The sequence below is a fragment of the Podarcis muralis genome, chromosome 3, assembly GCF_964188315.1.
Source record: "Podarcis muralis chromosome 3, rPodMur119.hap1.1, whole genome shotgun sequence".
NCBI lineage: Eukaryota > Metazoa > Chordata > Lepidosauria > Squamata > Lacertidae > Podarcis > Podarcis muralis.
The window spans coordinates 45638885-45666218 of record NC_135657.1 but is presented as its reverse complement, the minus strand read 5'-3'; the positions used below and the strand labels follow the sequence as shown (position 1 = coordinate 45666218).

The window sequence follows — 27334 nt, the reverse complement described above, 5'->3', positions numbered from 1 at the left end:
TGTCATTTTGCAGCATAACACTCCCAATTGCCTCTAAACCATGTTACATTGAGTTGTATGTGGAGCAGCCTTTGAGTTTTCTCCCAACATCCCAACCTGCTATCTGCTCTTTGAAGCACTCCCCACATCCTCGCCTCCCTGCAGACCACCAGAGGAGCTGAGAACTGGTCATAAATTGAGGAATGAAGGAGTGCAATTTTATATTTCATGTGATTACTTCTAAGTAGCCATGCATTAGACTATTAGACTTTAAGACTTAGGAAATGTCAGCACTAGATCTCATTATTTTCCCATTCTGTATGCAAATACTTAGGATATATGTATACTGAATATATTGGAATGCATTTTCATAGCTTCCAGTTGTCATGGCCAGCAATTGCAACCAAGCTGGTCACAAGGGGAGTATGATCATCCAGGCAGCTGCCATAAGGATCAGATTCTGTTGACGAAACTAGAGGGCAGACTGCTGTTTTGCCCTCCGTTCTCCCACCCCAGAAACTCTCCTTTTTGCCATACACAAGGATGCTAAAACTCCCAGCTTTCCCTAACTTAGCTTGGGCCAAAGCAGACAACACAACACAGATGCCTGTAACTTCAGGACAAAAAAACAACAACTAGGGAGGGGAGTTGCACAAATCAAAATTTAGAGCCCGGTTTGTTTTAAGCATTTGTTCTTTATTTTTTAAAGAGAGAGCGTCGTTTAAAGAGCAACTCCGGGCGGAACGCCGGCGAATGGGCAGGAGGCGGTTTCAATTGAGGGCCCGCCGAGATCTGCTTTTCTGAGTGGCTGCTTGTCAAATGCTGACAGAGGCAGTCCTCATGAATCACTCCGGATTGCGATCATGTGCTGCAAGCCCTCGGTGAGCCGCCAAAGAGGAAGTGCGGCTTGTTTTCTTGCTGGGAGTTCCTCTGCTGTAGGAAGATGAGAGGAGGAGGAGGAGGCAGGCGAAGCAGGAGGCCAAGTTAGCCGGGGATGGAGGCCCTCGAGTGGAGGAGCTCCCTGGGCAACGACACCTTCCCCTCCACTCTGAGCCCCGCCGTGCCTCCCTATGTGAAGCTGGGGCTGACCATTGCCTACACGGTCTTTTATTCCCTCCTCTTCGTCTTCATCTACATCCAGCTCTGGCTGGTCCTCCACTACCGGCACAAGAGGCTCAGCTACCAGACGGTCTTTCTCTTCCTCTGCCTGCTCTGGGCGTCGCTTCGGACGGTGCTCTTTTCCTTTTACTTCAGAGACTTTGTCATGGCCAATTCTCTCAGCCCTTTCGCCTTCTGGCTGCTTTACTGCTTCCCCGTGTGCCTCCAGTTTTTTACACTGACACTGATGAATCTTTACTTCACTCAGGTAAGGAAATGGCCAGGTCTGGATTGTGCCAGGATTGTTGTTTTTTTGAGGGTGGCATTCAGCTAAGTTGTACATGCAGAAATCATTCAGAAAGTCTTCGCTTTGAAATGGATGGACATGACTAAGTTATTAATTTAAGTGGGCCTACTCTGAGTAAAAGGTAGTCGAATCCCACCAGAGCACAAAAAGAGAGTTTCTCTGTTGTCTCTGAATCTCAGGGAGGGGGACAAGCAAAGATAGCATTCCTCATGCATAAGAGCTTAGCACTGAATGAAATACCATAAGACATCCTTGTTTGGTTAGTATAAACTATAGTTCAACTTGTCGTGCTTTTTCATTCACCAAGAACCATGTTACTTTTACACAAACCTTTGTTGCACACTTGTAGTAGTCAGTAGAAGTTGTCCTTGTATTGGAGAGGTGGGGGATACTTTAAAAACCCAACATGAAATGCTTAAGCCCATCCTCAAATAGATACTGATAAGGAAACGAAAAAGGAGGGAGGGAAACTGCTTCCTCATCAAACTAAGCAGGTCATCTGATTTTTACCAACAAAACAAAGTAAGGTTTTGCAACTCACTCATGTTGTCTGTTCAGCAAAGCGTCTGGATCTCAGTTCTGTGATCTCACTGCCAAAGAGATGGGTTAGTATTAATAAAGCTAGCTATCAAGAGATCCAAATCTCTCTGGCCATTTATATTGATTGCAAGAGTTATTTTTGTTTTGATTTCAGTCCTGTCAAGCAAAAAGTTATGCAAAAGTATGTTCAGGAAAATTCTTTCAGAGAACTGGTGTGGCGCAAGGGTTAAGAATGGAAGCAATAAGCCTGCTCTTTTTTTACCTCAGCCAGGAACTTGCTAGATGGCCTTAGGCAAACCTCTCACTGTTTTCTCAACCTCACTTCACCTTCTGGCCTATTTTGCAGGACTGTTGTTTAGGGCTAGTGAAAGAAATGCATGTGAAGTGAGCTTTAAATACTTGAAATGCACTGATGCTAAGCATCATTACTTAATACCATTGAGCAATTTGATAATTTGGACCAAATATTTAGTACTAAACAATATTTTACTTCCTTTTTTTCTTTTTTCTTTATATACAAACACAAGCAGGAAATATAAAATTATCAGCCTTTTAAAGAAACTGGGCAGAGCAGTTGCAATATTTTATTAAAAATGCCATACAATGCAAAGTTTCTACAGGCTTTGAAATCTCAACTCATTTGGGATATTATTTGTTTGTTTGTTTGTTTGTTTGTTTATTATTTATACCCCGCCCATCTGGCTGAGTTTCCCCAGCCACTCTGTGTGGTTCCCAATCAAGCGTTAAAAACAATACAGCATTAAATATTAAAAACTTCCCTAAACAGGGCTGCCTTCAGATGTCTTTTAAAAATAGGATAGCTGCTTATTTCCTTGACATCTGATGGGAGGGCATTCCACAGGGTGGGCGCCACTACCGAGAAGGCCCTCTGCATGCTTCCCTGTAACCTCACTCCTTGCAAAGATGGAACCGCCAGAAGGCCCTCGGTGCTGGATCTCAGTGTCCGGGCTGAATGATGGGGGTGGAGACGCTCCTTCAGGTATACAGGACTGAGGAACTCACTGAATGGCTTGTGCAGTGCTCCTTTACATGCTTGCTTAGAACAAAACCCCGCTGACTTCAGTGGAGCTTATTTCCAACATATGTGCATAGGACCAAAACTTTATATTATATGTTATGTATAATATAATGTAGCATTACTTATTTTTTAATTGCAGTTATTTAAATACCTCCTTCCAGGAAGCAAATCCTTCCAAAGAAGATTATAAGTAAAATAAAAGTACATTTTTGAAAAACAGAATAAGCCTGCAAGTCTTTTGTTAAATGCAGATGAGGTATTATACCGACAAACTTAAAGAAAGTAGCACACAAAAGCTAAAACACTGTTGCACACCACCCCAATCTCTGAGCAGTGCGAGTTTCCAGGGGTTCCAGGCACTTATCAAGGGTCTGTGTTTCCTTTAGGAATGAAGAACAGTAGAGACTGTGGTATATAACACATATGGTATATACAACCTGAGCCTATGATGGAGGGGTTCATAGGATTCATGCCCTGAAAGGGCATTGTTTCTGCCATAACCGCAGCCTTGGATTCCAGCAGAAATCAGGCATGGCTCTTTCTCCAGCTTGTTGCTTTTCTTCTGCAACACTCTGCCATAACTCTGCCTTTGCCTGTTGAGGGAGGGGCTCCCACCCATTTGCAGCCTGATCCCCTTAATCTCCCATCAGCTCACCAGGAAGCTAGCTTTGCTATCTCCAGAATTTAGACTGTTTGATTAGCTTTTAACACTTGCTAGATGCAGGAATCTGAGGAGTCTGGCCTACAGCTTAGCACCCCAATATCATAACAATAAATTTGTGGCAGATTTTGCTTGTACAGAAAAGCCCCCAATAATACTCATAAAAGAAGAGTTGAGAAAACAGGTCAACCTTTGAAGAAGAACTACATAAAAGAATTGCAAGATCCATGATAATAAATCACACACAGGCTGCAATCCTGTGCACACACTTAATTGAAAGTAATCTCCACTAAATACAATAGGGGTTGATTCTGAGGAAACAATACCCTATTTGAGTGGATGCTTCAGATTCTATACAGGAGGTGGCAAGTTTGGCTTGTAATTCAGCATGTTGTCAAAGGGTGCCCTGTTAAAATCACATCTACGTTGTCACAGAAGACAAGCAAGGGCAAGTGTGGAAAGGGAGGAGAAGAGATCACTCTGTCCAGAGGCAACTTTCACCCAAATAAAAATAAGAAAGGCTTCAGATTGGTTATGCCTCACCACGCATAACACCCAGCCTCTTGGGTGTGAAGGAAAGTTACTGAATACTAGCAAAAAAATATAAGTTTGTAGTTGGACATGTTGTAAAGAGAAAGCCCATAATATTAATTAGGATAGCTGAGCAGGAGAAATACATTAGGTTGAAATTATGCCAGTAAACTAACATGTACAAAGCATCGGCAAAACAAGAGGCTATCTTGGACCTCATAGTACAGCTTTTGCCAGCCTGCCAGTTGTTTTGGGCTACAACTCCCATCCAGGCTGGCTGGGGTTGATGCCAATGTCCACAACAGGTGGAGGGCAGCAGGTTGGCATGTTAGTAGCATGTTAACAGCAACCGCAAGCTGAGGAGCTGAAACCTCCTCCACTTTTTGGTGCTTTTTTCAAAGTAGGAGAGATGGTGCCATCTGTTTTATCAGTATTTGCCAGCATTGTAAACTTGGGGAAATGGAGGACAGGTCTGGTCTGTCACATAATTGCTTGGATAGCTGGGCTGGGTTCAAACAGTGACTGGCCCAAGGTTACCTGGTTAACTTTATGGACTTGAACCAAGGTCTCTCCAGCCAAAGTCCAACTATGGAATTTGATGCCACAAGACGTAATCTAGGATGATTTTTTCAAGTGTTTGGATGATTTCATGGAGGGTTAAGGCTGTCAGCAGCTACTAGCCAGAAAGGTTACATACTATTTTCTACGGCAGTGTTCCCCAACCTTGGGCTTCCAGCTGTTTTTGGACTACAATTCCCATCATCCTTGACCACTGGTCTTGCTAGCGAGGGATGATGGGAGTTGTAGTCCAAAAACAGCTGGAGGCCCAAGGTTGGGGAACACTGTTCTACGGTATGTTGGAGTAGTATGCCTCCTAATATCAGGCGCTGGGAAATCATAGGTGGGGCTAGTATTGTTGTGCTCAAGGCTTCCAGAGGCATCTTTTTGGCTACTGTGAAAAAAGGATGCTGGACAAATTACATCTTTGGTGTGCTCCAACAGGGCTTTTCATGTTCATAGGATTCTAATCCAATGGGTATTTCTGCTCTTTGAGACATTGCAATAAAAAAAATGGATTCGCATACTTGCCTGCATTTTGGGGCTCTCTTGTGGGTGTGGCTCTGTTATGGGGGTTGTAATTATGAGCTCCTTTAGTACACAGGTAGTGCTGTGGTCTAAATCACTGAGCCTCTTGGGCTTGCCAATCAGAAGGTCGGCTGTTCAAATCCCCACAACGGGGTGAGCTCCCGTTGCTCGGTCCCAGCTCCTGCCAACCTAGCAGTTCGAAAGCACACCCAAAAGTGCAAGTAGATTCATAGGTACCACTCCTGTGGGAAGATAAACGGTGTTTCCATGTGCTGCTCTGGTTTCAGTGTTCCTTTGTGCCAGAAGCAGCTTAGTCATGCTGGCCACTTGACCCAGAAAAACTGTCTGCGGAGCAGTCAAACGTCAGCACCCTCAGCCTGTAAGTCAAGATGAGCGCTGCAACCCCAGAGTCGTCTGCGACTGGACTTAAGTGTCAGAAGTCCTTTACCTTTACCTTTTTGGTACAGCAGCCCACTAGTCCAAATTTACTTGGTATGATTAGCCATAGATTTATTATCACATGAATTTTGGACCGTAGGTTTTTGGCAGCCATTCGTTTTGTGCATTTTAAAGTTTGCCGATTTCATAACCATTACTTAAGCCATCCAAGAAGAATTTTACCATAAATCCCTATTAATGTGGAATTTGTTAGAATGTTTATAGTGCTTACATAGTTATTCACTGTTGTGCTTATGGGAATGTAAGAATAACAACCATCTGATTAAAGGATATTGCTTCACAAGCTATAAAAAAATCATTCTGAACACATATGATGACGTAAGTGTGCCGTTTGTTAAGGGCATTGAGAGTTATTACGAGACCCCTGTGTCCCTTGCAGAGCAACAGTTCCCAGAGTGGTTTAACAGGAAACCCTGTGAGAGGACTAAGGCTCTCCTAACAATCACAGATAGTGGGAAGGACAAAAGCCAGAGTTGAGAGTTAGCAGTGATGTGGACCAGAAGCAAGCAGAGAAAGAGAGCCATGCCGGATTTCTGCTGCAATCCAAGGCTGCAGCTATGGGAGAAATAATAGCCTTTTTGGGTGTTGATGCTGTGGACCTCTCCATCATAGGCTCAGGTTGTGTATATGTGTAAATGAACCATATATCACAAAGTATCTACTGCACTTCATTTCCAAAAAGAAACATGAACCCTGGGTAAGTGCTTGGACCCCCTGGAATCTCGCAACATTCAGAGGTTGGGGTGGCGTGCAACACTGGTGTCAAAAGTCTGGATACGTGTTTTCTGGAGGAGGTGTCTTGAGTCAAGATGGATGGAGGAACAGCAGCATTCCTGGAGCTGTTCAGGTTGATGCTCTGGCAGCAAATCTAGCAACAGGTGGAGCAGCAGAGCCAGCAGCTTGAGCAAATTATCCAGCAGCGAGACCAGGATGGGGCAGCGGCAAGCAGAGTGGGTGAGAAGGCTCTGTGGAAAGGAAAGTGTGACTCCATGCGAGGTGAGGGCCCTGCCAGATGAGACTCTACATGGGGTTGAAAGTGACCCAGGAGCACACAGATGGAAGGGGTGGCCAAAGAGATCCAGAGTGTGGATGGGCAGGACTGCAAGCAGTCAATAGCTGAAGGCAAGGGGGAAGAAGGGGTGCAGCAGGAGGAACTGGATGTGCTCCCACAAGAGGTGGTAGGCTCTCCTTCCCTGGAGGTTTTAAAGCAGAGGTGGAATGTACACCTGTTATGTATGATCTAGCTAACATTCCAGCATTGCAGGGGGTTAGACTAGATGACCCTCCTGGTCCCTTCCAACTCTGTGATTCTATAAAGACACCACAGTCTCCACTGTGCCTCATTTCCAAAAGGAAACACAGACCCTGCTTAAGCGCCTCGAACCCCTGGAATCTTGCACTGCTCAGAGATCAGGGTGGCAACAGTGATATGCCAACAAAACAAAAAGTTGTAAGAGGAATTCATCATACCAGTTAAGGATTAAAGTAATAATTATTTTGGTTTTACTTTACTTGTGGGTCCACAAGCTGGGAAACACGGCTCTAGTGCAAATCCTTCAGAGTCTCTTCTTGCAAACTTTTCAGGATGGAACCAGATGTTTTCCAATTATGTGTCTTTGTTGGTAGGGAGGGTTTGGAACTTTCTGTCCTTCTCATTTTTCCTTGCAACCCCAGCCTCCATGGCTCCCCCTCCCCAAATAATTATATTTATAGTTTTGGAGCCATTGGGCTGGGTTAAGAGCTTGGGGGGTGCTGGGGGGGGGTGAGAGAGAAAAGCTGGAAGAGATGAAAACTCACTCCTGCCTGCTACTTCTCTCCTGTAAATTCCCTGTTTCACCCCCATATTAGGTTTACAAATGGAATGGAACTCCATTTTTGCTGCGTAATATGCCTTTCCACTCTGAGTCATAGTGCTTCAACAAGTCACTCCCATACAAAACACTGGATTTATTATCAAAGGAACAGTTATCTTGATCCATTGGGCGAGATTCACTGCATAATACATCTTTCTAATTAAGAACAAAACAAAATTGCATAACCCGTCTAAGGATTTTATCCTTAAATAGTCTAAGATGAAGGAGCAAAGTATGGGGCATAGGGAGGCCTTTTGATTCATCCCCCCATGGCTTTGTTTTGGTCTACTAGCGTAAGGAAATTGTCTGTCTGTCTGTCTCACACATGGAGAGAGAGAGAGAGAGAGAGAGAGAGAGAGAGAGAGAGAGAGAGAGAGAAGTGTGTGTGTGTGTGTTTGTTAACCTATCTTTGTGATATCCAGAATTGCCACAACTAGGCCTGATTTAAATATTATACACCTGGAGAGGAGGAACTTGCCCACGTGGTGCAGCACATGCCAGGCAATTCCTTTTAATCTGATCCTCCTCACCCACTACACATGCAACAGAGGGCTCTGTAGTGTAGGCAGGTCCTATGTTGCCATGCTAATGGGTCAGAGCCCAGTTTAAATGCAACACCGGGTGTATGCAATAATGCTTGAGTTACATTCTTCCTGTTCACCCAGTGTACATTTTATTGGGTCTTAGATATGCAATAAAGGGTACCCTAACTGGAGCAGTGCACTAAAGGCTGCTGATTTCGAAGTGAATGGTTTTTGTTTCCTGCTCAGCGTTTAGTCTCTTTCAGCTTGGCTAGTGATCGTGAGGCCAGGGACATGATTAGAAGGTCAGCGGTTCGAATCCCCACGACGGGATGAGCTCCCGTTGTTCAGTCCCAGCTCCTGCCCACCTAGCAGTTCGAAAGCACGTCAAGTGCAAGTAGATAAATAGGTACCGCTCCGGCGGGAAGGTAAACGGTGTTTCCGTGCGCTGCTCTGGTTCGCCAGAAGCAGCTTGCTTAACTTTAAATGTACAAAGTTGGGATACAATAGTGTGAAATTAGAAACATAATAACTGAAAGATACAGCAAGTTAAGAAACAAGGTAACAAATTGCTGAAACTTTTATTGCAAAGAACGCAGAGTCGTGAGGATGTGGGGAAGTCCATTTGGAATATTGGAAAAACTATTGAAAGTTGGATTGTAACAATCTTTTTATCATTTTTTTTGTTTGTTTTTGTTTCTTGTATTTTCTTACTTTAACTTTGTGTCTATGACTCTAAGAAAAGAAACTCAATAAAAAATATTAAAAAAAAAAAGAAGCGGCTTGCTTAGTCATGCTGGCCACATGACCCGGAAGCTGTACGCCGGCTCCCTAGGCCAATAAAGCGAGATGAGCGCCACAACCCCAGAGTTGTCCACGACTGAACCTAATGGTCAGGGGTCCCTTTACCTTTAGTGATCCTGAGATTTCTCTGTCTTCTCTTGTCATGTGTAGCTTTTCCTCTTGGCTCTCAAAATGTATCTGCTTTCAGGCTGTGTTTTACACGTAGTTAATACGGAATGTGGCCGATACTCAGCACAAAGGGTGCTTTCATATATGAAGTATGAATGGCCTCTGTAGCTCCCTCACATGCAAATGCCATTGGAAAGTCAATGCAGAAGCAAGAGTGAAAGAGAGACATTTGTAATGTAAATGAACATTCTCGTCTATGTTGTTTTTACATTCGGATTATATATCATTTATGTTAAGCCTTGTGTATCAAAACACCCTTTTGAGAGAAAAGTTTGAAGCTATAAGGGGATTAATGATTCCCACCCATGAATAATTCTCCAATTCATTTCAGAAGGAATATGAAACAAGATACAATCCTGGATATCTTGTCAATTCTATCTGTATTATTTGTATATACAGTGGCCACAGTTTGTTTAAGTTGTGTTTTGTAATTCTGTATTGTATGCACCTTTCCTTGCACAGGTTTACATTCACTGATCACTTTCATTTTATTGTCAGTTGTGTTCTTGTGACATAGGTATGTGAAGTGTTGTTTCCACATCCTGATTAGTTCAGTGATCTTCACAGGGGGAAAGAAAAAAACGTTGAATAGAGTAAACAAGCCGTCTGTGTATTCTTATCAGTTGTGTTTGCAACACTTGGAATTATGATGATTCCATCAGGGTAATCACATCTTTGACTTTTCAATGCTTATCCTCAAAGAGAAGTTAGCAAAGGTATTTCAAAGACATGCCTAGAAACAAGAAATAAGAATGCAAATTGGTTCAGGAAAATTCTTTCTGTAAGTATTCCTAACACATGTTTATACCATGGGCAACACATACTGGTATTTGATGCTGAAAAGACTCATTGTTAAGATGTAATCTACCAGATGGAGCTGAAAATCTTTACAACTTTAAGCAATTTGATTGTTTGTGCCAGCCATATTTAAGCGTACTTTATGGGACTGCAAACCCTGCTTTTCATTTTGGTACGAAGAAACTGAAGGCTAGTTTGCTGCCCTAGGATATGGTGGAGGGTGCTATCCTGTCACCAGTGTTTTAAAATCAGATTCAGCTGTCAGTCTGGTCAGCTTTTATATGTGGAATAGAGGAACCACCATCTTGTCTTTCACATCAGGCTTGTGCCATCCTGCCACCCACTATTTCTCAGCCTGGCCTGCCTCACAGGGATAAAATAGGGGAAAGACACCCTTTATGTTTTGGAGCCTAAGCAAATAGCATATTGTGTATCTACACAAAATGGGGCAGTTATAAGTATCAATGCCCATTGTTTGGTGTTTACATCACCATATGAGTGCAAGAGAAGACATACGTACTTTTCCAAGTGTTTGCTTATTCTCCTTCCTGCCTCCCGGTTTAACATTGGAGAGCCACGCTCTTTTTGCAGGTGTGCTTAGGCATGGACTATTGAGATTAGCTGTGAGCACCACATTTTTACAAGGATGAAAACAAAATGGAGATGAATTAGAGGATAGTGATGAATATGAGTAACAAGTTTGGAACGTATTAGCAAGTTTGAAGCATGTGGAAAGGTTAAGAGGAAGTGGCACAGAATATATTTAGATCAGAAAAAAAATGGGGAATGTGCCAGTTCTCAGGTCTTTATGCATCCAGGTCTTTAAACACACTTTCTGGGGAGTAAGCCCTAGTGAATAAGCTGGGACTTGCTTCTGACTTGCATAGAACTGCACTGTTAAAGGCTTCTATTTCGAACAGCGGAAGGGAACCCGTCTCCTGGACTGCAGCTCCCATAATCTCTGATCATTGGACTATGGTAGACTGATGGGAGATGGGATCCAACAACATCTGGAGGTTCCCCACCCCTGGTTTATATTAAGTGCTTTTCTACTAGGGCTCCTTAGGGATGTTCACACATTACAATAGAAGAGGATAGATATGTACTATATAATTCCAATACAGTTGTTTGACTCCTGTCCCCATCACTCCTAACCATTGCCTGATGGATACCACATTGGCTACTCCTGCTGTGTTAAGTATTTAGTAGGTACCTACTTTAACCCTGACTCCACTATTTTCTACCATGTGTCCACCTGGTGTGGAGAACACAGACTGAGGGGAACCACAGTGATCGGGTGGCGATCACAGGGACGCGGGTGGCACTATGGGTTAAACCACAGAGCCTATGAGTTGCTGATCAGAAGGTCGGCGGTTCGAATCCCTGCGATGGGGTGAGCTCCTGTTGCTCAGACCCTGCTCCTGCCAACCTTGCAGTTCGAAAGCACGTCCAAGTGCAAGTAGATAAATAGGTACCGCTCCGGCGGGAAGGTAAACGGCGTTTCCGTGCGCTGCTCTGGTTCGCCAGAAGCGGCTTAGTCATGCTGGCCACATGACCCAGAAGCTGTAGGCTGGCTCCCTCGGTCAATACAGCGAGATGAGTGCCACAACCCCAGAGTCGGTCACGACTGGACCTAATGGTCATGGGTCCCTTTACCTTTATCTTACTTTAACCCTGACTCCACTATTTTCTACCATGTGTCCACCTGGTGTGGAGACACAGACTGAGGGGAACCACAGTGATCTCAGCTGCTTCTTCATATCTGCAGTTTACACAAAGTTAACAAGAAAGATGTTTAATCATTTCACCTGTTACAGTGTGAAAGTGGGCACATGCTAAATAATAATAATAATAATAATAATAATAATAATAATAATAATAATAATAATAATAATATATTTATTGTCATTGCCCCCTCTCGGGGACAACGAAATTACTTGGCTGCTCCATCCACCCAGGTAGGGCACTCCACACAAAATCAAAACAACTATAAAAACACTAATTAAAACAATACAGTATAATACAGCAAGGAAGATTAGATGACTTTCAAAGTCCAGGCTTCCCATTCAGGGCCGAGATCGCTCTGGAGAAGAAGCTGTTCTTAAGACGGCTCGTTCTTGTCTTCATCGTCCTGTATCTCCGTCCCGACGGCAGGAGCTCGAAGAGACAGTGACCAGGATGCGATGGATCTTTTACTATGTCCAGTGCCTTCCTATGGCACCTTGTGGCATAAATCTGCTCTAAGGTGGAGAGTGGGCAGCCAACAATGCTCTCTGCTGCCTTAACAACTCTGCACAACCCCATCCTGTCCTGGGTAGTACAGCTTCCATACCACACACATAAGCCATAAGTGAGCACGCTCTCAATGGCACAGTGATAGAAGGCAAGCAGCAGTTTCTGCGGAAGATGGTTTTTCCTTAGAATTCTCAAAAAGTACAGTCTCTGCTGCGCCTTCTTCACAAGCCCCCTTGTGTTGACACTCCAGGACAGATCCTCTTGTAATTCAATGCCCAAAAATCTGAACGTTGTTACCCTCTCCACACAGACCCCATCAATCAAAAGTGGCTGGACATTGCTCTTCTGTCTCCTGAAGTCCACCACAAGCTCCTTTGTCTTCCTTGTATTTATGAGCAAGTTGTTAGCTCTGCACCACTCTGTCAGACGCTCCACCTCCTCTCTATAGTCCGTTTCACCCTCCCTTTCAGAGATGAGCCCAATCACGGTTGTGTCATCTGCAAATTTGACAACCCTATTACTAGGGTGAGCAGCGACACAATCGTACGTGTAGAGAATATAAAGGAGCGGACTGAGTACGCATCCCTGTGGTGTTCCTGTGTTAGTCTTAAGCATACTAGAGGTATAAGGGCCCAACCAAACCCTCTGGGGGCAGTCTGACAAAAAGTCCAATATCCACCCACAAAGTGATAACGGAAGCCCCAGATCTTCCAGTTTGGACATCAGACGTTGTGGTAGAATGGTATTAAATGCCGAGCTGAAATCTAAAAAAAGCAGTCTGGCATAACCCCCCCCCCCCCCCGCTGCTCCAAATGTGCAAGAACGGCATGGAGGGCAATCGCCACAGCGTCCTCTGTCAATCTTTTCGTTTTATAAGCAAATTGGAATGTGTCCAGTCCCTCTGGTAGGCAGGCAATGACATAATTTCGTACCAGCTTTTCAAAGCACTTCATGATTATAGGTGTGAGTGCTACTGGACGAAAGTCATTCAGATCTTCCGGGTTAGATTTTTTTGCTATTGGAACGATAGTAGAGGACTTTAGGCAGGATGGAACAATAGCCTGGGCTAGGGATCGATTTAAGATCCCAGTGAAAACTCCTGCTAGTTGATCTGCACAGTCTCTCAATACCCTTCCAGCTACCCCATCTGGCCCTGTGGCCTTCCTTGGGTTGATTCCCTTCAACACCTTCCTCATCTCTTCTTTTTCCACAGAGACTACCACATTCCTTTGTACTGATGATGGTGATGGTGGTGATGATGGCAAAGCCTTCACAGGGAGTGGTGGTGGTGGTGGTGGTAAAGCCTCAGCAGGTGTTGCTGCAGATGTTACTTCAAAACGGGCAAAAAAGGCATTCAAATCCTCTGCGAGGGATGCCCCTCCCTCGTCTGCCAGGGAATCCTTGGATTTATACCCTGTTAATTCTTGTACACCTTGCCACACCTGCCTGGTGTTGTTACTTTGTAGATGATTCTCCAGCCGCTGTCTATACGCCTCCTTTGCTACACGGATACCTCTCTTTAGATCCGCTCTAGCTAAGCTGTACAACGACTTATTTCCACTTCTGAAATATATATCAGGCACTTGCTTTTTCTACTTTTATGTGTAAAACAGCCTAGAAAAAGGACAATAAGCAACTGGGTTTCAGCCAAGCAGGCTGAAATTGGTCATCAGGAAATACCTATGTTCTGTAAAAGCAGCTGAGCAATGGGAAATCAACTTACTTGGGATGTGATAGAGGGCTCATCCATACCATCATTTAATGTGTCAAGTGAGCTTCATGTGCTTCCATATGACATTCTGCTCTTTGTTCTCCTTTTTGGGGGATCTCAGGTATTGGAAAATCCAGACAAAGGGACTGGAAAGTGTGGGAAAGCAGTGATTTGGAGAACATGATATAGACAATGGAGATACAGGAAGCTTAGTATCCACATTAAACGACAGTGTTCTCAGTCCCACAGCCCAGCAAACTTCAATGAATAAGCCAAGCCTGCTCAGCAAGGGCCCATCTCTATTAAAGGGACAAGAGAGTGCTCACAATATTTGAACCTTTAATTGTGTAAGTATAATATGCACTTTCATTTTTATTACAGGTGATTTTCAAAGCTAAATCAAAATACTCACCAGAACTACTTAAATACAGGTAAGAAACACCTTTCCTGTAAGGAATAAAAGGAAAAACAACCGTTCATTGCTGGCTGGGCCATATTGTAATACATCTCCATAGGAACTGTATTCACCTGCTAAAAGAAGTAATAATTACATTGCAATATTTTCTTGAGAGTTTTAGTGATTCTGAGGCACACTTTAGTCTGTTTATTGTTGGCATTCATCTGTCTCGAGAGACCATGGAGTGCACCTCTGGGGATGAAGTTAAAGCACTAGAGATTCACAGTGCCTGTTGTGGCTCCAGAGAATGGTAACTTGTAACTGCTTTCTCCTGCACTGTTTTTGCTGTGTTAGTCGCACCAAGGTAGCACAAGCCTGGGCAGTGTGTATGGAGGTCCTGTTTTGCCCAGATGACAAGACCTCCATCTTGGCCTCACTGATGTGGTCCAAAGGAAAGCAGAGCAATACGTTTGGCACCAGCTTAAATGCAGGAGTTGCTGGAAGAAGGTGTGCAAGACGCCATCCCTCCATCTTAGGGACTCCACTCCTGAATTGTGTAGGGTTTGTTTCTTAGCCTTCTCTTCTCCCGAAGGGATCCTGCAACGCAGCAGGTAACACTTTAGCCTACCGTGCTTTGAAATAAGTGTTGGGGTTTTCTTTATGCATAGTATGTGCAAGGAACCGCAATGAACATGAGAGGACTGGAGTTAAGTCTTGAAGGCCCTGAAATGCCCACCCTAAGGAATTTTTAGGCTACCACAAGCCTTGCCTCAGAATCAGGATGCCTTGCTTTTCCATGTCATGCCAGTTTTCTCACCCTGTGCCAGGATTCATTAGGGAGGATCCTAGTAGAAGCTGAGAGCCTGGGGAGGAGAGCTTTTACACATATCATCTGGTCATATGCAGTTATTAAGACTCAAGAAAGACAGGAGGGAACCAAGAAGTTGCTTGCATTGAAGCTGCAGTTAACGCCCTCCAAGTTTACCTCTCCAAGTGAACAACCCCCTTGGAGGTGGGATAGGGTACCTGTAGCCCTTGATTTGTTGTTGGACTACAGTGCATGCATGTAGCAAAATAGATATGTGTGCATTTGTTAAACATAGGTTACATAGGTATGAAACATGAAAGGTGTAAAGTGTTTTCCAACTTGAAAATATCAACGGGTAGAGGTTGCCTTGACTTTCCTTCATGAGAGGCAACTGTGGTTCTATTTCTCTGAGCAAACATGGTAAAGTAAGAAAACCTTCCGTTTCTGTATTTGACAGGAGTGTTTTTAATTCATGGCTTAAGCATATTGTTTGGATGTGTTCACAAACACATGTTGTACACTCTGCCTCTCCCTACCAGAGTTTTGAAAGTGTGCGATGCTTAATCAGATTTCCATGGAACAAGTTCACAGGCTGTGGTTAATTTGCAACAATTTAACTACTTACTTTCCGAAGTACAAATGCTGCAGTCTGTTCGGTATCAGTTTCAGCAAAGGATGCCACTTTTTTAGTACATTTAAAACAGATTGCTGTTTTTATTTCTATATCTCACCTTCTGATGAGTGCAAGGTGGCATAGGTAGGTCTCCCCACCACCAAATTTATCTTCACAGCAACCCTGTGAGGTAGGTAAGGCTGAGAGTAAGTGATAGGCTTGCGATTCATAAGCTTCATGGCTGAGTGGAGCTTTGAACCCTGGTCTCCTGGGTCCCAGTCCAACACACTAACCAGGGGTAGACTTTGGTAATATGGCACCCTGAGTGAGGTCAAAATTTGGTGCGCCCCGCTCCAAATATTTATTATTTTCACAATAATTACTTTTGAGTACTTTAATTAGCTACCCATATTGTTGTTGTTGTTGTTGTTGTTGTTGTTGTTGTTGTTGTTGTTGTTGTTACTATGTGCCCCCTTGGCTCAGCATCCTGTGCAGGGAAACCTCCTGCAACACCCTAAATTTGGCACAGCTATAAGCACACCACCACACTGGTTCTGTAGGGTGTTGGACTGGATTGCCTTCAAGGTAACTTCCCACTCCAACAACCTTTGGCTCTCTGTGGGTAATTTGAATCTGTGGTGATCAAGTGACATTTATAAATGGCAATAATGTCAGTTGCTAAATACTACTACTTTACCAAACGTCGTTGTGCAGAAACTTTAATAATGGCTGATCATGTACTGGACACATGGCAGCATTTGCAGTGGGGAGTGAGCAGGCACCTGGTGGGTGAATGACAGTGAGATGTTGAACACAAGAGTCCTGTGTGCTGCGTGGCCTGTACTTCTAGACTGCTGTCCTCAAGTAAAATGGAGAACTTGGTCCCATCACCAGTGTTGCAGTGGGATTCCACTGCCAATTTGGTTAGCTTCTGTACATGGAATTGTGTGTTTTGGTGGGGGGGGGTGGGCAATCTTCTCCTTTGCCTCAGGCAGCAAAATGTATTAAACCAAGTTGTATTCAAACCTTTAAAGCACATTTGCCTCCTCAAATAATTCTGAGTATTGTAACTTGTTAAGGGTTGCTGAGAATTGAAACTCTGTGAGGTGTAAGCTACAGTGCCCAGAATTATTTGTGAGAAAGAGTGTGCTTCAAAGGTATGGTGTTTGCCTTAAGCTAAGGAACTATTTTGTCATGGAGAAACAATGAAGAGTTTCATAGCACCTTAAAGACTAGCAAATTTATTTATGGCATAGCTTTCAGGTCTCCGGTTCCCTTCATCAGACATGACAAGTTTTATCTTGAGTTACAGGGGTATACGTGGGGGGTGGAGAAGAGGAGAGTTACAGATTGTAAGATCAGAAGGAAAATAATTGTTGAAAAAGGGAGCTTCAAAGCAAGATTACATCATGAAACCATTGAATTACAATGAATCTACCAAAAGATTCATTGCTATCACTTGTGGCCTGAATTTTAAAAAAGAAAATCACACAGCATGAATTAATTAGTTTACCAATGCCAGGATGTCTGTGTTTTTAACAATTGCTTTGTCACTGGTAGCTGTTAATAACATAACTATCACCACCTGTACTTTCTGCATTTAATTTCCTTCTGGCCTCAATGTTTACAATCCCCATCCCACTAAGCTATGTGCCTATACAGTATTCCTATAACTCGGGATAAAATTTCATGCATCTGATGAAGTAGACTGTAGTCCACAAAAGCTTGCCATTTACACTGTTATGTACAGCCCAATCTCTGAGCGGAGAGAGATTTCAAGGGTGCAGATCATCCTTTGAGTTGGGTTTCCTTGGAACGAAGATCATTGGAGACTAACATGTCTTTTATTTACACTGAGCATAAGATGGGAGAGCTCACAGCCTTAACTCTCCAACAGATCTTCACACAGTGAAGTCTCTGTGTGTTTCCAGCTCCAAAGGTGACTAGAACAGACTGGCTCCTGGCCTACTCTTCAACTACACCCAGGATGATATCGCCACCTGCCAAGTGAGGGTGGGAGGCCTGTTCCCTACTTTTGGAAACATCATTACCTAGTCATTTCTATGGCAGCACACCTGTATTTGGCCAACTCTTTTTAGTCGAGCAAAAAGATGCTTAACAGACTTGCCTGTGGCCATTAACAAAGAAACTGGTTTGACCACTTCTACAGAATCCCATCTTACAGATACAGAACCGCAGGCTTGGTGAGGACCCAAATATCATTTATTATTATGTCTGTCCTGCCCCTCTCAAAAAACCCGGGGCAGCAAACATCAAAAAGTTAAAACTATGCAATTAAAATAAAATACAATTAATTTAAAAAAGAAAAAGAAAAACCATCTAAAAACATGTAAAATCATTTAGAACGTACCTCCCAGTTACTAATTTCAAGCTTGCTATGGCCAGTTTTACTCAGCTATCAAATGCCTGGGTAAAGAGGAATGTATTTAAGTATACATTCAGTATAGGGTGGTATACCAAACAAACAACCTCTGAAAGTCAATGAGAGAGATACACCTTTCTCAACTTAGGAGGGACAGCAGTGTATAAATGAGGAACCACCACTGAGGAGACCCTGTCCCAGATGCCATCTACACCACCACCACCCCAATCCTATAAAATGACATTTGATAGGTGCCATAAAACTCTTCATTGCTTATGTGTGACAGAATAACACGGCTACTCCTCTAGAAATTGTAGTGGAGGGTATATATTCTTGGATAACCCTGTGCATTTTATTAACACTTGCTAAAAAGGTAATCATTTAAAAAGCAATGGTTTTCTTCTCCCCATTTAGGTTGCCTCTTTACCTCGTGTCATTTGTTGTCAGTCTACTTTTCCTCCTGGTGAATCTAACGTGTGCCATACTTGTGAGAATAGAGAATTCAGAAAGGAAGATCATTGTATTGATCCGGGTTGCTATAAACGACTCGTTGTTTGTGCTGTGTGCCATCTCGCTCTCCATTTGTCTCTACAAGATTTCCAAGATGTCCTTAGCAAATATTTACTTGGAATCCAAGGTAAAGTACAACTTCAGACATTTGTACAACTTCTGGGGGAATTGTATCTCTGTGAGGAAAAGTGAGTGGTATATGTTGAAGAACAAGGCCCCATACATTTAAAGCAGTATCCTATCACTTCAAACAGACATGGTTTTCCCCAAGGAAGTATCTCTAGTTCTGTCCCCACAGTATGTGACTCATGAGAGAAAAAGGTGGCCCACCCACTGTTTGTTTCTATTAAGTCAATATGAATTTATGTTCATTTTATTAGCTTTAGGCTGCAGTCCTTTGCACACATACCAGGGAGTAAGTGCCATTGAATGCAGGGGGCCTTACTTCTCTCTGATGCCACTCCCCTCATTGCCTAATGGTAGAAGAAGGCTACTTGCTTTCCCTTTTGCAACAGCGGAATTAGGCTCAGAAACGACATTGTCCTTGAGTGCTTATGTTTTTACCTCAATTCTTGCCCTTTCCCCCGTTAGTTGGGGAAAGTGATAGGGATTCAGAAAAACAAAATTCATAATATAATTCTTCTCAGTTCATTGCCGTAGCAAAGGTTATGGGCAGCTGTCTCCCTTCCTTCCTTCTCTTCATTTCCCCTCTCTTCTTTCAGTGTTCCCACTTGTCTCTTTTTATTCAGATGTCGGCATTCCATCCCACGGGTATTTAATAGTCTGATGAGCATACCTGCTTTCCTTCCTGATCAAGACCCACCAAGACTCATATTTGGGAACTTTTAGAAAAATGTCTCTTGTTCTGCCAGACAAATGCCACAAGCTGACTTCTTGTTCTATGTTGGTGCTAGTCCTTCATGCCGATTTAGTTTCCTATGGTAATTTGGTTATTTTAAAGAATTTTATGTAATTATTTAATGTGCTTAGTCTCCCTTTAATAACCCCAATTGATCACAGTGGGGCTTCCTTTGAAGTAAACATTGCTTGCTAGGATTGATTTGATACTGTGCAATCCTATACATTTTTGATCAGGAATAAGTACTATCGGTTTTTTCCTAGGAAAGTGTGCACTGGATTGCAAATCTTCAGCATAGATGTTACTGCTTTGCTGTGACTTCTGGGAAATAAGGGTGGGGCTTGTCTGTGAAAATGAATTACCTCATGAAACCACCCTGTGGTGACTTGGGCACAGCACACTCTTTTCCAATGCACATTTCCATTCCCTCCTCTCATTGCTTCTGCCTGTTTTTATAAGGACAAACAGTACGGTCCCAGGACATGTTTTGAGGTGCATAAGGCCTGCATCTTGCAGAAGCTAAACAAGTTTGGGTATGTTAAGTGCCTGATCAGGAGAGTATCTTGGGTTCCATGATGGAAGAAAGGCAGGATATAATTCGAAAAGAAAAAAATATGAATAATCAAAGTGAAAAACAGATTCACAGATAGTTAATTTCCTCTTCCAAAAACCTTAGCCCAGGGGTCAGCAAACTTTTTCAGCAGGGGCCTGGTCCACTGTCCCTCAGACCTTCTGGGGGGGCCGGACTATATTTTGAAGAAAAAAAATGAACGAATTCCTATGCCCCACAAATAACCCAGAGATGCATTTTAAATAAAAGGACACATTCGACTCATGTAAAAACATGTTGATTCCCGGACCGTCCGCAGGCCGGATTTAGAAGGCAATTGGGCTGGATCCGGCCCCCGGGCCTTAGCTTGCCTACTCATGCCTTAGCATGAGTGAGTTATGGTTGGGTAGTTAAGGATAAGAAATATATGTTTAGTGATATTACAATGTATATCTTTTCTTTAAACAATTACTGCCACATTTAAATAGGTTCACTGCTTTATTGGGTTCTATTTTGCATACATATTATTTGTCAGCACTCCTGTATAAATAATTCAGAGTGGCACTGCAGCTGGTTGAAATAATCCACCACCATACTCAAATGTCCTGGTATCACATCAATGCATTTCAGCACAAAAAGTAACAAATCAGGGATTTTTGGTCATAACACCACAAGTGGTAAATCTGTCGGATATTTCGAATATACAGTGTTCGCTCTTGCACACATGCAGTTTGGAAAGTGATATTTTGGATATTACTTCAGCAGAAGCACAACAGAGCAATGATCCTTTTTTTACGGGATTTCTGTTTGGTTTTATTCCTTCAGTTATGACACAGAAATCTACAGCAATCAATGAACTGGCTGCACAGGGACTGACACATACACCTTTCCTCCATGGGGCTTAGGGCTGGGTTCATGGGTGAGGGCTACACCCTTCCCAACAACATTGTGAGTGAGGTAGGTAAGGCTGTGCATGTCTGGGCCACGGCTGTCCAGAGAGCTTCATGAGCTGAACGAGGACTCAAATCCAAATCCAAATCTTGGGAAGCATGGGTGTTTATTAGGTTAGAGAAACTGCAGTGTAAAAGGCCACATAAAACTGCTCTGTCTCAATTGGTTAATTTGGGGGAATACCATACTGAAAACGCCAGCTATATAGTTCCATTTTTAGACTTGGTTGTAATAGGATGGGAAGTTTTATTTCAGCTTGTTCCTCCCAGACTACCATAGCAACGTTTTATCTCTAATGCAAATATGTACATAGCAATGATTTCCTCTTTTAAGTGTCGTCTGCTGTGTGTAAACTGTCCCACCACAGCTTTCGTGATCCTTTTTCCTACACTTCTTGATTTCAGTTCCTTTAATAATGCCACAAGCCCTTGGATCAGCAAAGTGTCATGTGCCTATTTTTAAATGTTCTTGGTTCAGACAGACAGCTTTTAAAAATGTGCTTAAATCTTGGAAATTAGACTAGATGGGAATAAAATCTCAAATACTAGAAAGATATATCATCTTAGATCCAACCCAACATATAAACAAACAAGAAAAGTTGGTCTATAAGAGAGGCTGTGATCCTGTGCACACTTTCTTGGGACTGAATTCCACTGAACATGATAGGACTTCTTACTTAATAACAATGCATAGTATGGCACTGAAATATTACGAGAACTCAGCTGCAGAATGTGGGTAAGTATGAGCACTGTTCATCTGACAGTGCTAAAAGAAACTGTAGATTTAAACAAAACATCATCTGGGATGGTCCTAAGTACCGGTAACTTGATGTCCAGCTATGCTATTCTCCTAGAATCATGGCATTTCAGTGCTCACTTTCCAAGCCCAAATTCAAGTATACTAAGATGTGTGTATTTAATCTCTCCTTTAGGGTTCATCTGTATGCCAGTTAACTACTGTAGGAGTGATTGTTATACTGCTTTATACATCAAGAGCCTGTTACAACTTGTTCATTTTATCGTTTTCTCAAAACAAGAATTCTTTTGATTACGACTGGTACAATGTATCTGATCAGGCAAGTACAGTACTTTCCTGTGATATCAAGATTAAATCATTCTTGCACTGATATTTGACTGCATAAAAGGAACGACCCTCTCCACCCATTTATCCGACATGCATTGCAATTAATAATAATTTGCCACAAAAGGTTCTGCTCAGTCTGCAAGGCAAGAAATTTTTGTGCAGAGCTATATGTAAGCTTTTAGATATCCAAGTTTTTAGCCTTAAAAAAAAAAGAGGCTACAGAAGCTTAGCTGGAGAGCCATTTATATGTAGGACTCATTTATATGCATTTTGTAGTCGAGGAATGTGATATAAGGAGGAGAGTAAGGCAGTATAACCACTTTGTCCTGCAGAAAAATAATGAACTTATCTTGAGGAAACCTACCATGTGCATCTGCCTGGTTTTGGCATGATGGCCAAGGGCCTTCTGGCGGTTCCCTCATTGCAAGAAGCAAAGCTACAGGGAACCAGGCAGAGGGCCTTCTCGGTAGTGGCGCCCACCCTATGGAATGCCCTCCCATCAGATGCCAAAGAGACAAACAACTTCCTGACATTCAGAAGACATCTTAAGGCAGCCCTATTCAGGGAAGTTTTTAATGTATGACATATTAGTGTATTAGTGTATTTTTGGTCTTTGTGGAAGCCACCCAGAGTGGCTGGGGAAACCCAGCCAGATGGGCGGGGTACAAATAAATTATTATTATTATTATTATTATTATTATTATTATTATTATTATTATTAAAAATAGCCCATGGAAAAGCCTTAAGAAAGCATTCCTTTTAGGTTATAAGAAGCTTTATCTGCCAGCAAGTCTTAAGTCCAATTGGGCTTTGGATTTTACAGATTTCACTGAAGCTACTCTTGTAATTAAATCATCACAGGATGCACAACCAAGTAGTAGCAGCAGCAGCATGGTGCAAGGTTCATTTGGCTCATAGGCAGAAAAGGAAGAGCTGCACTTGTATGCCCCTTGCACTTTTTTTTTTAACAAAACAACTGGCAGGCTTTCAAGTGACACATTTAGTATCACATGTAGCCCCAATTGTGATTCATTCCGAGAACTCCAGAACCAGGTCAGTTTATCCACGAGTGACTCATGGGTATAACCCTTCCAGCGTGACTAAGAACTAGGCCAAAATTGCACACTGTGTCTCTCATGTTATAAGTACATCCCCAAAACAGCTTGTCATGGCATCCTGACTAGTGGGATCTGCTGGTCAGAAAATCCTTCTGAAACCTGCCTGCCTTTCATAGATGCTGGTTCTCATTTTATTTAGGCCAAGAAAATTGTAGATGCATCTAGGCAATCTCTGATGCCCAGAGATGTATTTTATGCAGTTGATTTTCACAGAGAGTGGTGAAAGAGTTGCATTTCTGCATGCAGAAGTGTTTTCCTTATGCATTCTGCAATTGACGGAGGTTGTGGGGTTGCTAGCAAATGCTGAATCTAGTTGTACATCTAATACATATTGAACTTTAATTTTGCAACAGGCAGATTTGAAATGTCAGTTGGGTGATGCTGGATATGTTGTATTTGGAGTAATCCTGTTTGTATGGGAACTTCTGCCCACATCCTTAGTGGTGTTCTTCTTCCGTGTCCGAAACCCTACAAAAGACCTAGTAAGTTATATTTTCCCCACATTCAACATATGCCCACTTCTTGATATATATATATTTTTAAAGGAAATTCCTCTCATGTCCTAGCAATGTCACATGTCCCTTCTAAAATCTGAGTGCACACATTTATTGATCAATACAGACACCACCCTTTGTTTTTGCATAATTAGTCTTCTGCTCAGCCCATTCTGCTCTAGAGTCATTAAAGGCAATTATTTCCTGATGTTAGGGACTCTGAGCTTGGGGGGAAGGTGGCACAGGGTTGTTGGCTCAAAATATCTGGATTGCAAATATTTATGATAAGGAAGGATTTGCTTGCCTCATTCTCGATTTATTGTGACTCACTATGAAATCACTTAAGAATTCATCTTTTTAAAGTTACATTTAAAGCAGAAGTTTGCAAAATGTTATAAAGGAGAGGGGACAGATCAGTGTATAGTGCTTCACTTTATTTAAACCAGATTCTTGTTTTGCATACTTGTGTTCCAAAATCTTTGTATGTAACTGATGTAGCATATTATTATTATTTTTACTTTTTGGTATTTCCCCAGGCTGGAAAATTAGAGAAATACACAAAAACATTTGTCTTTAAAATCAAAGGTTCTTTAAAAATTAAGATAAAACTGGGCGGGGGGGGGGATCATTTTCTCATCTTCAATTCAAATCCTAAAGATTAGCCTGCATAACCATATTAGAATGCCAGCTACCTCCTTCCACCTTAAGGCTCTTACAAGATGCACCCCTTGCTTTGTTTATCATTGAGCCTGATGAAGCATTATGGAGAATTCTAAAGCTTGCATACTGTTTTGTGATACTTTTTGGGCCAACCACAGTATCTCCCAAATATGGATTTTGGAATTGGATATTCTGGAAATTAGCCACTAGAGGGGAGTAATAGCCAAAAAAATAGTAATACAGTACACTGTACTATATACCGGTATGTATATAAGTACATAGCAGAGCTTTGTTAACAGGGAATTAAATGACAGTTTAAATTGCAATAGAGACTCCTTTGACTAAGTTTGTATTACTGTACTTTATATCTTATTTAAAGACGATCCTCATAATTTAATTATTTTTTCTCTCATGACACTATACGTTTCACAATGTGAGACACTGGGTGAAAAAGTTTCCTCTCAAATCTAAGATGACAAAATAATGCCAAGCTAAGCCAGTTTCTTCACGATAACAATGAGCAAATATAATTTTGTGGCCATTTTAGTATGCCTTTTTTTTAATAAAAAAAATGACCTTACTGGTATCGTGAGCAACCTAATAATAGCTGTTGACTAGAAGATAGTTCAGTTGGTAGAGCATGCAACTGTTAATCTTGGGATTGTGCAACATTGAGCAAAAGATTCCTGCATTTCAGGTGGTTGGACTAGATGACTCTTGTGGTCTCTTCCAACCCTACAATTCTCTGATTCTATTAATTTGGGCCCCTGTATTTAGTTAGGGACATTAGAGTTCAAAAAGAAATTGCAAAGATTCAATGTCAAATCTGATAACAAAAGACGAGGTAATTTGGGTTTGTCTCAATGTAGAATGGGTGGCTTGTTAAATCAGAGTGTAAATTAGAACAGATAAGCCAGATCATTTGCTTACTAATGATACTCTCATTATGCTTTGGAAACCTTGCAAGACTTAACTTTATATTGTCTGTTCCTGTTCACTCCCATCATTTCCCTCCAAGCAAAAGGAGAAGGAACAGAGGCTATATTCAGAAACGTTTACCAGAAGGCCAGCATGTAAATGAGTGCACAGAAATGTGAGACAGGATAGGAGAAAAGTGATTAGAATTCTCTGCATTTCTCTTTAAAGACAGATGCCAAATCACAAAACACAGCAACGGGAAATTGGTGCAATGCGAAATAACTTCTCTTTCATCCCTAGACAAACCCAGGAATAGTACCAACTCATGCGTTCAGTCCAAGATCTTATTTCTTTGACAATCCTCGCAGATACGACAGCGATGATGATCTGGCATGGAGTATATCACCGCACAGTATACATGGCAGGTGAGGCAAACTGATGAACAGAGCCAAAGGGAATTGTGCCCAGTTGTGGCAGAATTCTAGCTTTGGTAGCTTCTGTGACTGGAGCAGAGGTAATTTTCAGAATTTCCCCCTTTCTCCTGCAGTCCCTCCTAGGGTCCTCCTAGAACAGAGAGGAGGGGCCCAAGGACTTACAGAGGGAAGGAGTAATTAGCCTAGGCTACTTTAAAGAGCCTTCTGTCAGCAGAGAAACACAATTGTACAACACCCATTAATTTCAAGGGGGACCTATTAATTTCAAATGTTCTACTTGGCTGTATTATGCCCAGTATTTTGCCACAGTAACAATTTATTCTTTACAGTATTCTGCCACGCTTCTGTGACGCCTAGCTTCTATCACTCAGGTTTATGTGTGATTCCAACCTCTTTCTGTACACTCCATGAAAATTTGAGTTTCATTCCCCAATGCCCCGCATTATTAAATTGTACAGGACTGGGAGACACCAGAAGAACAGGAATTACTTCCTACAATTCATTATTCTACACAAAGCTGGGAAGACAACCAGCTAAACAGGTTATAAATGCCACAAACATGCAGATAAGTTATTGTTGGAATCTTTATTAATGTGTCTCATCAAAATATGTTGCGTGTAAATGAAAGTTGTACTCAGATTTAGTTTCCAGTACAAATGGGGATTGTCAGCATAGAACTCTTGATGACCTGGATTAACAGCTAAGTATAAAATTTAAGCCAAGCCACAGTGTTCTGTTCTTGTGTGATCCTATGTCCCTCTAGCAAATTCCTTTCCAGCTGCAGCAGGAATTCATTCCAGGAACCACAGGATTGCAGCAAACATGTCTGCACAATTCCTTGAATCAAAGGCTGTCTAGTGCCTGCTTAGAACTTCACAGGAACACATGACCTGAAGTATTGTTTTATCGCCTATATTTTACCAAGTTAATTTCTCTTTAATTTTGTTTTCTAGTTTCTCCCCCGATTACTATGACTGGGGACATCAAACCAACAGCTTTATACCTCACATTGGATCCGTGCAGCAGGATTATACAACAGTGATAGAACGACCAAGCCCTATGTAGCACCAAACCAATGTTGATTTTAAAAAATCAACATCAGTAATAAGGCACAAGTTACAGGGGCATAGCATGGCCCATGGAAAAACATAGGAGTAAAAACAAGCTATAGGTTTGCTTAGTTAAACCATACAGGTTTACCAGTTATATTTTCATTCCAATATGCCTTGCTTAGGATGTGATCTTGCAAAGATTTGCACATGTACTTTAATTATACATAGGAGCACTCCTACTGAAGTCACTGTGTCTCCTTTTATAATGAAGACAAAATACAGAGGTGTTATTACAAGACTGCAGCTTAAGAGAAAATATTTGTATTCTGTATTATCTATTTTTATGTTGGAAAACTACTGCTATAAATTTATAGCCCTTTTCTTATATTGTCACTGTTTATATGTACAGAAATAGTTTTGTGTCTCATGTTGTAATGCATTCAGTAGGATATGATGATGATGATGATGAGTTGTGACCATCATACAAACTATTTTGGCAATGTTGATATAAAAACATTTTTAAAACACTCCTAGTTCCAACAAAACGTTCATTATAAAAAGTCTAATATTACTTGATGCATGTATGGAATGGATGACAAATAAGTATTGCCAATTGTGATTAATGAGAAACTGCTAATTTTATATTCAGTTTCTTGGGATCCTACCATGAGGAAAGAATAGACATAAAATAAAAAGCTTCCACGATACCTGTGA

The 27334-nt window shown here is 42.0% G+C and overlaps 1 protein-coding gene across 1 annotated transcript; it reads left to right on the top strand.

Annotated features, from left to right (window-relative positions):
* The first annotated feature begins 827 nt into the window (after positions 1-827).
* On the top strand, positions 828-27334 carry GPR137B (G protein-coupled receptor 137B). The gene is given in 9 exon segments (XM_077925775.1): positions 828-917; positions 919-968; positions 970-1345; positions 14172-14221; positions 18406-18628; positions 21793-21940; positions 23420-23544; positions 25435-25559; positions 26522-27334. Coding segments are annotated over 9 exon segments (1284 nt in total). The 5' UTR covers positions 828-842; the 3' UTR covers positions 26634-27334.